Raw genomic sequence first — 12,136 nt, forward strand, 5'->3', positions numbered from 1 at the left:
AAATAAATCCAAGGCTACTAAAAAACACGTCTAGGCCTTATTTTCTCACCCTAATAAAATACCCTAGCTATAAAATAAAATCCTATAATCTTAGAGACCCCATAATACAAGGGTAAAATGGAAATACAAGTAAAAATAAATCCTATAACTAAGACACCCCAAAATACAAGGGTAAAATAGGAAATACAAGAAAAATAAATCCTATGTCTAAGGTACCCAAAATACAAGGGTAAAATAGGAATAAATCCTATACTAATAAAAAACGTCACCCTAAGGTCAATCTTACTAAACACACAATCATCCATTAATTGATTCATAAGGTCATCTATCCTCATATCAACATACACGCATATCAAATCATATTAGAATACCTACTTTAAACCTTCATATATACCATCCCTAAGCATGTACAAATCAATCACCATTTACTCCATATAGCATGTACATAAACCAACTTTACCACATAGCATCCTACCACCTTAAACAACCATTCAATCCACATGACAACGCCTCAGAACACCATATCCAAATCAGATTTTATCCTTGCATTGCCTAACAACTCAAAAACATCATGACAGCATACATATCTCTTCAACATCTGTCAAAGAAAAATGATACATAGAGAGTTATACTCATCCAAATGATCTCAAACCTATCTCAAAAGAAAGGTAAGAGAATAATATACAACTCTTATGGAGTGTAGACACCCAATTTCGTCCAAGAGGCACACAAACAAGAAAATGGACCTACATCATGAAGAAAAGAAGCTCCCGAAGCAGGAAAACAACAAGACAGGATATTAGAAGGCCTAAAAGTCAAATAAGGTTGTTTTAGTAGCCCGAAACGGGCTATTCCAGAATCGGAACGGGTCGTTCCGAACCTCGGAACGAGCCAACCTGAACCTCGGAATGGGTCGTTCCAATATCAGAACGGGTCGTTCCAACGTGACTAAAATAACTAAAAATCCAATACCGGAACGGGCCGTTCCAATACCAGAACGGGTCGTTCCAAACAAGTCAAATTTGGAACGGGCCATTCTGGAAAGGACAAATATGTGTTAATTTCTACTATGGAACGGGTCGTTCCAGGATGCGTTGTCGCAACCCGAAAATTTTTGATCTCGCGACCTATGGTTTAGACATCCTTTTCAAAGTCTCATTAATTAAGGGATGCCCGGACACCAGACTAATCCTTAATTAATGGTTTTTTGAAAATAGGTTCATGGAGTCGCCACCAATATTTTACACAAAACATTGGAAAAAGAAAAGGTTTTCTAAAGATCCAACTATGGCCTTGATAACCAGAATTGGGTTCGGGGGTCGGTTACGTGTAGGGAAGGTATTAAGCACCCCTACAACGCCCTCAATTGGTACCCTATGATGAAGTTAACATTATAAGAATTAATAAATTAAATATTGAATCCCCTTTATTAATATTTTATTTACATGCTTAAAATACAAATCATGCTTAAAATATAAATTAAGCGATTAACCCTAAAATATCTACATTATGACGTTTATTATAACAAAAAAAGAGATAAAGATAAGAAATAAAAGGAAGAGAAGAAGATTAGCTGAAATACCTCTTGAACAAGCTTTATTGAATCTTCAAATATGAAAAAGGTGCTTTGTGGCGACCTTTCACACTACAGTATGTCTCACAAATCTCAAGAAATACAATAGGGGGGAGAGAGAATATAGAGATGCGACACAAATCTCAAAAAATATAATAGAAGGGAGAGAAATAGAGAATTTCCGTGCTCAAAGGAGTCTTATTCGAAATTTCTCTGGCTGCCCTGAGAACTGTGCCCGAAGCTTCGATTTATAGGAACCAAAAGGGGCCAGAACGGCCCGTTCCAGATTCCGAACGGCCCGTTCTGGCCCAATCATTATGGGAAAATTTCGTACCCTGGAACGACCCGTTCTGAAAACGGAACGGCCCGTTTTGGGGGACCAGAACGTGCCGTTCTGATTTCAGAACGGCCGTTCTGGGGTACAAAATTTTGGCCTTTGATGGGTTTGGAACGGCCCGTTCTTGTCTGGAACGGCCATTTCAACCTACAATTTTATGCCTTTTTACGAGTCTCGGAACGGCCCGTTCCAAATCCAGAACGGCCCTTTCCGGACTTGGGAACGGCCCGTTCCGGGCTACTAAAACCACCTTTTTTTGGCCTTTAGGCCTTCTGATGTCCTGTCTTGTTGTTTGCGTTCTTCGAAAGCTCCTTCCCTTCATAACGGAAGTCCATTTCTTTGTTTGTGTGCCCCCCCGGACGAAATTGGGTGTCTACAGCTGCCCCTCTTTACTTGTCCTTTGGAGTAGCTATGTGTTGCTTTTCCGAAGGCAAGTAAAGACGTAGACATTTCGTCCGGGTATCCTCCTCGTCTCTTTGGTATTGGCGCTTCTACGTTCCTTCTCTTGGATAGGTGTATTTGCTCGTGTCCTCGCCCTTTAGAGTAGTTGAGTGTTGGTTGCATACTCTATTGGGTAACAAGGCTGACAAACTGTACACCTGATATTCGATCTTCAAGTAGATGTTCCATTGTTTCTCTTGTGATAGTGCGTTCTTTTATTTGTAGCTTGTTGAAGAGGGAGTATTTTCGTAGCTCAGCTTCTCTCACGGCTTTGTCGTATACCGGATTAGGAGATGGCTACAGTCTCTCCAGACCTTTCCCTCACGGCTTTGTCTTATACCGGATTGGGATGCGAGTACAGTCTCTCCAGACCTTTCCCTCACGGCTTTGTCGTATACCGGATTGGGATGCGAGTACAGTCTCTCCAGACCTTTCCCTCACGGCTTTGTTGTTTACCAGATTGGGATGCGAGTACAGTCTCTCCAGACCTTTCCCTCACGGCTTTGTCGTATACCGGATTGGGATGCGAGTACAGTCTCTCCAGACTTTTCCCTCACGGCTTTGTCGTATACCGGATTGGGATGCGAGTACAGTCTCTCCAGACCTTTCCCTCACGGCTTTGTCGTATACTGGATTGGTATGCGAGTACAGTCTCTCCAGACCTTTTCCTCACGGCTTTGTCGTATACCGGATTGGGATACGAGTACAGTCTCTCCAGACCTTTGTTGTATTTTGAGGAAACTGTCGGTGCCCTCATTGGTTTGCTTGAATTGTGGTAGATATTGTCCCAAGGATGTTGGACAAGAGGTGTGTTGTGATGCCTCTAATTTAGGCTGCTTTTGTCTTTTGTTCAGATGCTGTCAATTGGAATTTGTGCTTGGCTTTTCTTGTTGGGATGCAGAAATGTTGAATGCTTATTTATGCAAGACTTATTTATTTATTTTTTGAATAATCCCCCATGGATAAAGAAAGCTTTCTAAGTGTGTGAAATGTTTTTGGATGCATGCAATGCATGTTGATTTTAGTTTTTTTAGAAGGTGGCTTCCCCTTTCTCCTTCTCACGAATAAATTACTTTGCTTGATGCACAACATTTAGTTGTATTGGCCGTTTGATGTGTTGAACCGTCTTGGGGCTCTCTCTTTTCTTCTTTTTGTTTAGACACCCTAACTTTTGCCTAGGATGTATCCTAGCGGGTTATTTTTGCTCTCCTTTTTTTTCAACCTAATTTTTGCCTAGGATGCCCTTTGCGGGTTTTCATCCCAGCGGGTCATTTTCATTTTTTTTGGACATGTTTAAATTTTGACAACCATCAACAATATATGTCATTAGGATGGGACAAGACAGAAAGGAAAAACGGATGATTTAGAATGGATATGTGGTTGAGGTAAGTCAGTGTTTAAGTTTTTAAACAAACATTTCTTTGGATAATTATTATAATCATTCTTCTAATTGTCTTGGACTACATATCTGAGTCTGGGGCAGAGTCTTCAAAAAGTTTTGGCCTTTTACAGGAGTATTCAAGCCGCCTTTTGGTTTTCGACTTGAAAAATCGTCACTTGCTATTTTTAATCTTTTTAGATCCCTAATTTTTGCCTAGGACATATCCTAGCGGGAACTTTTGATCTTTTTTTTTTTTTTTTTTTTTTTTGCGTAGGACGCCCTTTGCGGTTTTTCATCCAGTGGTATTTTGCAAGTGACTTTTTCGCTTTGACAAAACCTCCTACCGTCTGCATTTGGGAGGACTAGTGTCTTTGGTGATTAACACTGCCCCCGTCCGTACACCAAGGAGAAAGATGTTGCCCTAGCCTACAGGTGTTGAGAGTTCTTTCATGGACCGAGATTTGTGCTTCCTCTGTCAACCAAATTGAGTCGATGTTTTTGCAAGACTCTTCTTGTGCAATAAGAATCTCATGATTTTGCATTTTATCATTTTCTTATCCTTTTATGCTTCGAGGAAGTGATCTCCATAGACTCAGATGATGTGTTGTAGATGTTCAAAGCTTTGATTAATTTTATTATCTTTAATCATGTCTGTTTTTTTTTTGGTATTTGGGCACTATGATTGTTTTAGACTTTAGTGATAAAAGGGAAAAGGGAATGAAACAGAGATTTGTAGGAATGACATATCTTATTCATAAATGTAAAAATTTATACAAGCCCTTATTTTGAACTCATGACCATGGGCGAAGGTCATGAGTTTTGAGCATGAATTTAAATTTATTTATTTATTTATTATTTTTTTGAAAAAAAAAAAAGAGTCCCCCTACTCTAGTAATTTCTCAATCTTATACTCCAAGGTCATTCCTCGTCATGCTTGTGCAGTGGGTGCTTGTCGATGTTAGGTGTGTTGGTGTCAAATTTCAACCACCCAGCGTCTATAAGTCCTTGCACGCGGAATTGCAGGGCCTTGCATCGCTCCACGGAGTGCCCCGGAGAGTTAGAGTGATAGTCACACCTTTCCTCAGGTTTGTACCACGGCGGGTAAGGAGGGTCCATCTTCTTCGCTGGAGGAAGTCGGACTATCATTGAAGCCTCTAAGAGTTGGGGTAGTAGCTCTGTGTATGTGATGGGGATTTTGTCTACTACCTTGTCGTCTCTAGGCTTTGCCTGTGGTGTGACTTGACTTTTTGGAGTAAAGATGACGGCGTGGACCCCTTCTTCCCTCTTCTTTTCATAGATCTTCCTAGGGTCATAACTCGTCGGAGCCTTCCCTATCTTCCCGCTTTTTAAGCCTTTCTCAACCCTTTCACCTATAGTGACTATGTCAGCAAAAAGGGTCGACGTGTTCCCTATTATCTTGTCATAATAGGGTCCACTTAAAGAGTTGATGAACATTGTCACCATCTCCTTGTCAGATAATGAAGGCTCTATTTGCGCAGCCAATTCTCTCCATCTCTGTGCATAGGTTTTGAAGGACTCATCGCCCTTCTTGCTCAAGCTTTGTAAATCAGACCTATCAGGAATTAGGTCGATGTTATACTTGTATCGCCGAAGAAAAGCATCAGCTAACTGTTTCCATGTTTGGATCCTCCCTCCATCCAGCTGCATGCACCAGTTGAGAGCGACATCTGAAAGGCTTTCCTGAAAACAATGTATCAGGAGCTTTTCATTGTCCACGTAGGCTGCCATCTTCCTACAGTACATTGTTAGATGTCCTTTTGGACAACTGGCTCCAGTGTACTTTTGGAAGTCAGGAATTTTGAACTTGGCGGGGAATTGGATGTCTTGCACCAAGCACATGTCTGCAGCCCCTTGAACATCAAAACTGTGGCCTTCCCAACTCTCAGTCTTTCTTCCAAGGCGTTCAGATGATCTTTAGAAGCGTTACCAACATTGCTAGTATTATTGTCGTGCTGCAATTTGTTCATGGCCTCAAGCATTCTAGCCATTTGTTCCTTGAGCTATCCGAGCTCCTCGTTGAAGGCACGATTTCTCTCCTCTAAGTCTTCCATAGCTTTTATCTTTTGAGCTCGTGTGAGTACGGAATGTTGAAAAACCACCTTTAAGGGATAAGATAATTTCCTATTAAGCTTATTTAAATGATAATGCATGAAGGAGGTTTCTCAACAAAGACTTGGTGGCCACTCCTTTGAACATGAGATCAAAGTGTCCCTTTTCGTAATTTTTTACGATGTAACAAAGGTCACACTAATTGGAGTTCATCAGTCTTTGTGAGAAATCTCCTTGTGATCATAGGAATGTATGTAGTATGCATGTCCCTCCTCTTTACTCTCTCTTTTATATTTTTTTTTATTTTTTATTTTTTATTTTGGAAAATGCATGATGCCCCCCCCTTTTTTTTTTTAGTAAAAAAAGGGATGTATGATTCTCACATATTTTATTTTCACACTAGGTTTTCTCTCGCATGATAATGCATTTTTATTTTTTTATTTTGTGTTTTTCTTTACCGTAGGGGAACTATAAAAATAAATGAATGGTTTGAATAAACAAAATGCAACAAACATGTGTTCATACAATCCACAAGCAGTCGCGTATAAATCCATGGTATGTGGTCCCTGTTAAGAAAAGTGCATTGTATAAGGCGGTTCTAATCATCCTCACTTTGGTCTTAAGGTCCCTAAGGTGCCCCCATTATAGGGACCCAGTATCTCTGTCACCGTCACCTGGCAAACTCTAAGGTCTGTCGCAGTATTTCAGGCTAGAGTAATCGGTTATCACCTTGAGTGTGATTTCCGACAAGGCTCGCAGGCTCCAAGGCCAAACTTGGGCCGGTCGTACGTCAACCACTCCCTATGTTTAATACCCTCATGCCCCCGGGTGTAGGGGGAACTGTTGTGTGCTATGGTTTGTGTGCAGTTGTTAATTCAAACAGATGCATAATTTAAACAAACAAACATATATTAAAGCCAAACAAATAAAGTAAAGGGGAAAAATATTTAAATTATTATTTTTATTTTATTAACTTCATCAATTAAATGGGCCTAACCCTCTTTAAACGTCCCCAGTGGAGTCGCCATCTGTCGCAACCCGAAAATTTCTGATCTCGCGACGTATGGTTTAGACATCCTTTTAAAAGTCTCATTAATTAAGGGATGCCCGGACACCAGACTATTCCTTAATTAATGGTTTTTGAAAATAGGTTCATGGAGTCGCCACCAATATTTTACTCAAAACATTGGAAAAAGAAAAGGTTTTTGAAAGATCCAACTATGGCCTTGATAACCAGAATTGGGTTCGGGGGTCGGTTACGTGTAGGGAAGGTATTAAGCACCCCTACAGCGCCCTCAATTGGTACCCTATGATGAAGTTAACATTATAAGAATTAATAAATTAAATATTGAATCCCCTTTATTAATATTTTATTTACATGCTTAAAATACAAATCATGCTTAAAATATAAATTAAGCGATTAACCCTAAAATATCTACATTATGACGTTTATTCTAACAAAAAAAGAGATAAAGATAAGAAATAAAAGGAAGAGAAGAAGATTAGCTGAAATACCTCTTGAACAAGCTTTATTGAATCTTCAAATATGAAAAAGGTGCTTTGTGGCGACCTTTCACACTACAGTATGTCTCACAAATCTCAAGAAATACAATAGGGGGGAGAGAGAATATAGAGATGCGACACAAATCTCAAAAAATATAATAGAAGGGAGAGAAATAGAGAATTTTCGTGCTCAAAGGAGTCTTATTCAAAATTTCTCTGGCCGCCCTGAGAACTGTGCCCGAAGCTTCAATTTATAGGAACCAAAAGGGGCCAGAACGGCCCGTTCTAGATTCGGAACGGCCCGTTCTGGCCCAATCATTATGGGCAAATTTCGTACCCTGGAACGGCCCGTTCTGAAAACGGAACGGCCCGTTCTGGGGGACCAGAATGCACCGTTCTGATTTCAGAATGGCCGTTCTGGGGTACAAAATTTTGGCCTTTGATGGGTTTGGAACGGCCCGTTCTTGTCTAGAACGGTCGTTTCAACCCATAATTTTATGCCTTTTTATGAGTCTCGGAACGGTCCGGGCTACTAAAACCACCTTTTTTTGGCCTTTAGACCTTCTGATGTCCTGTCTTGTTGTTTGCCATCTTCGAAAGCTCCTTCCCTTCATAACGGAAGTCCATTTCTTTGTTTGTGTGCCCCCCGGACGAAATTGGGTGTCTACATGCGTAATCTGAACATAACGTTCAGATCCGGAACGGGCCGTTCTGAATCCAGAACGGGCCGTTCTGGCCCACATCTGACCCCTATAAATTGAAGCCTCAGTCACATTTCTCCAGGCGGCCAGAGAAATTTTGAATAAGACTCCTTTGAGCACGAAAATTCTCTATCTCTCTCCCTTTTATTATATTTCTTGAGATTTGTGTCGCATCTCTATATTCTCTCTCCCTCCTTTCGTATTTCTTGAGATTTGTGAGGCATACTGTAGTGTGAAAGGTCGCCACAAAGCACCTTCTCCATATTTGAAGATTCAATAAAGCTTGTTCAAGAGGTATTTCAGTCAATCTTCTTCTCTTCCTTTTATTTTTCATCTTTATCCCTTTTTGTTATAATAAACGTCATAATGTAGATATTTTATGGTTAATTGCTTAATTTATATTTTAAATATGTAAATAAATATTAATAAAGGGAATTCAATATTTAATTTATTAATTCTTATCATGTTAACTTCATCATAGGGTACCGATTGACTGTAGGGGTGCTTAATACCTTCCCTACACGTAACCGACCCCCGAACCTAATTCTGGTTATCAAGGCCATTGTTGGATCTTTAAAAACCTTTTCTTTTCCAATGTTTTGAGTAAAATATTGGTGGCGACTCCATGAACCTATTTTCAAAACCATTAATTAAGGATTAGTCTGGTGTCCGGGCATTCCTTAATTAATGAGATCTTTAAAAGGATGTCTAAACCTTTAGTCGCGAGATCGGAAATTTTTGGGTTGCGACAGATGGCGACTCCACTGGGGAAGTTTTAAGAGGGTCAGGCCCAATAAATGATGAAGTTAGTAAAATAGGAATAATAATTTAAATATTTTTTCTCCTTTTACTTTGTTTTTTTTATTATTTGTTTTGCTTGCATATCTGTTTGCTTGTTTAAATTATGCATCTGTTTGAATTAAATTGTACACAATCCTTTGCACACAACAGTTCCCCCTACACCCGGGGGCATGAGGGTATTAAACATAGGGAGTGGTTGACGTACGACCGGCCCAAGTTTGGCCTTGGAGCCTGCGAGCCTTGTCGAAAATCACACTCAAGGTGATAACCGGTTACTCTAGCTCGAAATACTGCGACAGACCTTAGAGTTTGCCAGGTGACGGCGACAGAGATACTGGGTCCTTATAATGGGGGCACCTTGGGAGCCTTGAGAACTAGTGAGATTAGAACCGTCCTATGCAATGCACTTTTCTTACAGGGACCACAGACCAAGGATTTGAATACGATCGTTCTTGGGTGTATATTGATTGAGCATGTGTGTGTGCATTTGTTTGTATTATTTCTTCTAATAAGAGTGGATTGGAATTTTAAAATAAGCAAACAGATAATAAAAAAAATAATAATAATAATAATAAAATTTTATACCCCTTTGTACACTCTTAGGTCATCATTCCATTAACATCATATAGATAGTTTCTTTTTTTAAAAAAAAAAATATGAATAAAAGAAATCTCATCTTTACCATGCATCATTTCTCTTTAGATAATAAAAACATGATAAAGATTAGGCAAAAAAAATGACATGCATTCTAGATTAGCTCATTAATTTCATTCATTTTATTTTATTAGCTGAGGAGGATTAGGTTGCAGCACGTATAGAAAGTTAAGAAAAGTGAATGCTCTAATATGCGATAGTATATGCGCTTTAAAGAAAAGCCCAAATTAATTTTAAAAAAAAATATATTATGGTTGGGCTATTGCTTTGATGTGTCTGTTGAAGTAAGTCTTTCGCTCAATACTGTCAAAATCTATTTGAGCATTCACAAATAAACAAATCAATGAGACTGATATTTATTATTCTTAACTTTCTCTATATGTTTGCATTACATTCATTTAGAACATATCCCTCCTTGTAAACGAATAAACGAGAATAAAAAAGGAAATTGACCTATGTGCGTTAGTAAAAAATAATGGAAAATAAGCCATGCATAAAGAGTTTAGGGTAAAGAAATCCACAATCACCAAGATGCTAACTCTTGCCCTAAAAGGATAAAGTTGTTTCGTACAACCGTGAAATCCAAACGGAATAGAACTTGAGGAGGACGAATCCCTCAAACATTGAGTCAAAATGAGTAGAGCTTTCTTGAAAGATGACTGCTTGTTAAGAAGCTGCTAGAATGAAAACTCGCAAAGGGCATTCTAGAAAAAAAATAAAAAAAATCGAGAAGCAATGTTTGTTCAAGCTAAAAATCAAGAGATCGCTTGAATGTTCCTCTTGAGAAGCAAGACTCCATGGAAAGCTCTATTATCGCTTCTACCCATTCCTACTTCTTAGGAAAGGCTCAGGATATGGGTTGAAAATACCTTTACGAGAGAAGAAGCCAAAGGACCTCCCTCTACACGAGATTTTCTGAAGCGCCATATCCATGCAAGTGGAGGACTAGCTCTACAGTTAGATGACTTAGGCCTCTCTAAGGGGCAACCTCCTTCTTTTTCTTTGTGTACGAATAACGAACTTGGGGCATGCCCGGGCCCTCAAGCTACATTAAATGGGAACGTGTAAATTGAAAATTCTATTTTAATGCCATACACTTTTCTACTTCATTTCTCTTCTCCCTTTTATCTACTCTAAGCCTCGTCAACAAACCTTAAATGAACAAGTACATTTGAAATAAGGACGTCATTAGAAACAATGGCTTAAAACACAATAAAAAAAACACATCAAATTGGGCATGACTTGTGGATAAAAGTCCAAATGAAATCAATGCAAGGGGCATCCCCCTTTCATGAAGGAATGAAAGATGATCACAAATGCTGCAAAGACAAAAGCCTGGCAGGAAACCCACTAAGGAGGCTGCGCAAAAATTAGGGCAAGGTCCGCTAGGAGACCCACAAACAAAAAAGGTAGCCTAGGCAAAAGTGAGGATCAAAGAAAAAGAAAATTTCTGCTAGGGAACACATCTCAAGTAACCTAGGCAAAAGTTAGGACAAAGCAGCATCCCGAGCTGAAAATCGAAAGGCGACTCTAGAAGATCATTTAATCAATATGCAATCCCAAGTCATCGCTTAACTTTGAAGGAAATAATAAGCTAACGCAGAAAATGATTTTCTCACTTTGAATGTGCTTGTTCATCAGCCTAAACCATTAGCCTACCTCGGCCAGCCATTCTTCTATAAACCATTTTTGAAAAAATCCTTTCTAACAAAACTTTTACAAAAAAAATATATGTATATATCCCCTTCCTCTCATTCCTCTTGACCTACATGGCATTATGATAAATTTGAAAGATACACGGAATATGCACAGTGAACACTCATAAGGAAAAGATGGAGGTGTCCTAGAATAGAGTCTAGGTACACCTGATCTAAGGGCTAACATATCATATTCGATACAAGCGAGAGGGCCGAACTACACAAACCTCAAGTTCAAAAAAGCAACACTAATTTTGACACGGCTAAAAGGCTAACAATCCATGTCATTGATCAATGCGCATAGATTAATTTCTTGAAAGTAAAATCAGTCTGCATTTAAGCATTAGCATAGAGGCATCATTGCATAGCATGCATAAGGCACAAGTGTGCACAAAAGGGTATAACTTCACTTTACAAAAAAAAATAATTAAAATAAAATAAATATAATAAAAAAATCCAATCCATTCATGTCTTGCATTTTCATGTGCATCCATGCATCCATACTCACCATGGGGCATCCGTCAACAATCAAACAATCAATCATCAATGAATCAAAAGGACTCCGCAACAAGCGCCTAGAGAGGCATCACAATACTTACACGACAGGGGCAGCACCAGAATTCCCGTCACACATCCACTTTGCCCACCAACACAAGGACACATCAAACATCTCTTGCCCATCCACCTAGGGGCCGTCTTTCATCCCACAACACCAACAAGAAAGGCCAAAAAGGGAACTCAAATTCCAATTGACAGCATTTGAACAAAAGACAAAAGCAGCCCAAATTAGAGGCATCACACGACACACCTCCTGCCCAACATCCTTGGGGCAATATCTACCAAAATTCAAGAAAACCAATGAGGGCACCGACAGTTTCCTCAAAATACAACAAAAGGTATGGAGAGACTGTACTCGCCTCCTAATTCGGTATATGACAAAGCTGTGAAGGAAAGGTCTGGAGAGACTGTACTCGCATC

At 39.4% G+C, this 12,136-nt stretch overlaps 1 protein-coding gene across 1 annotated transcript; it reads right to left on the reverse strand.

Moving 5' to 3' along the window:
- Positions 1 to 4,650: 4,650 nt before the first annotated feature.
- LOC145956273 (uncharacterized) lies at positions 4,651 to 5,481 on the reverse strand. The gene has a single exon (XM_083071846.1). It carries the CDS (start codon positions 5,479 to 5,481, stop codon positions 4,651 to 4,653), a length of 831 nt encoding a protein of 276 aa, XP_082927972.1.
- Positions 5,482 to 12,136: the final 6,655 nt, after the last annotated feature.

This window comes from Cajanus cajan, chromosome 3, assembly GCF_000230855.2.
Source record: "Cajanus cajan strain Asha chromosome 3, NIPB_CcT2T_4, whole genome shotgun sequence".
NCBI classification, from domain to species: Eukaryota; Viridiplantae; Streptophyta; class Magnoliopsida; order Fabales; family Fabaceae; genus Cajanus; species Cajanus cajan.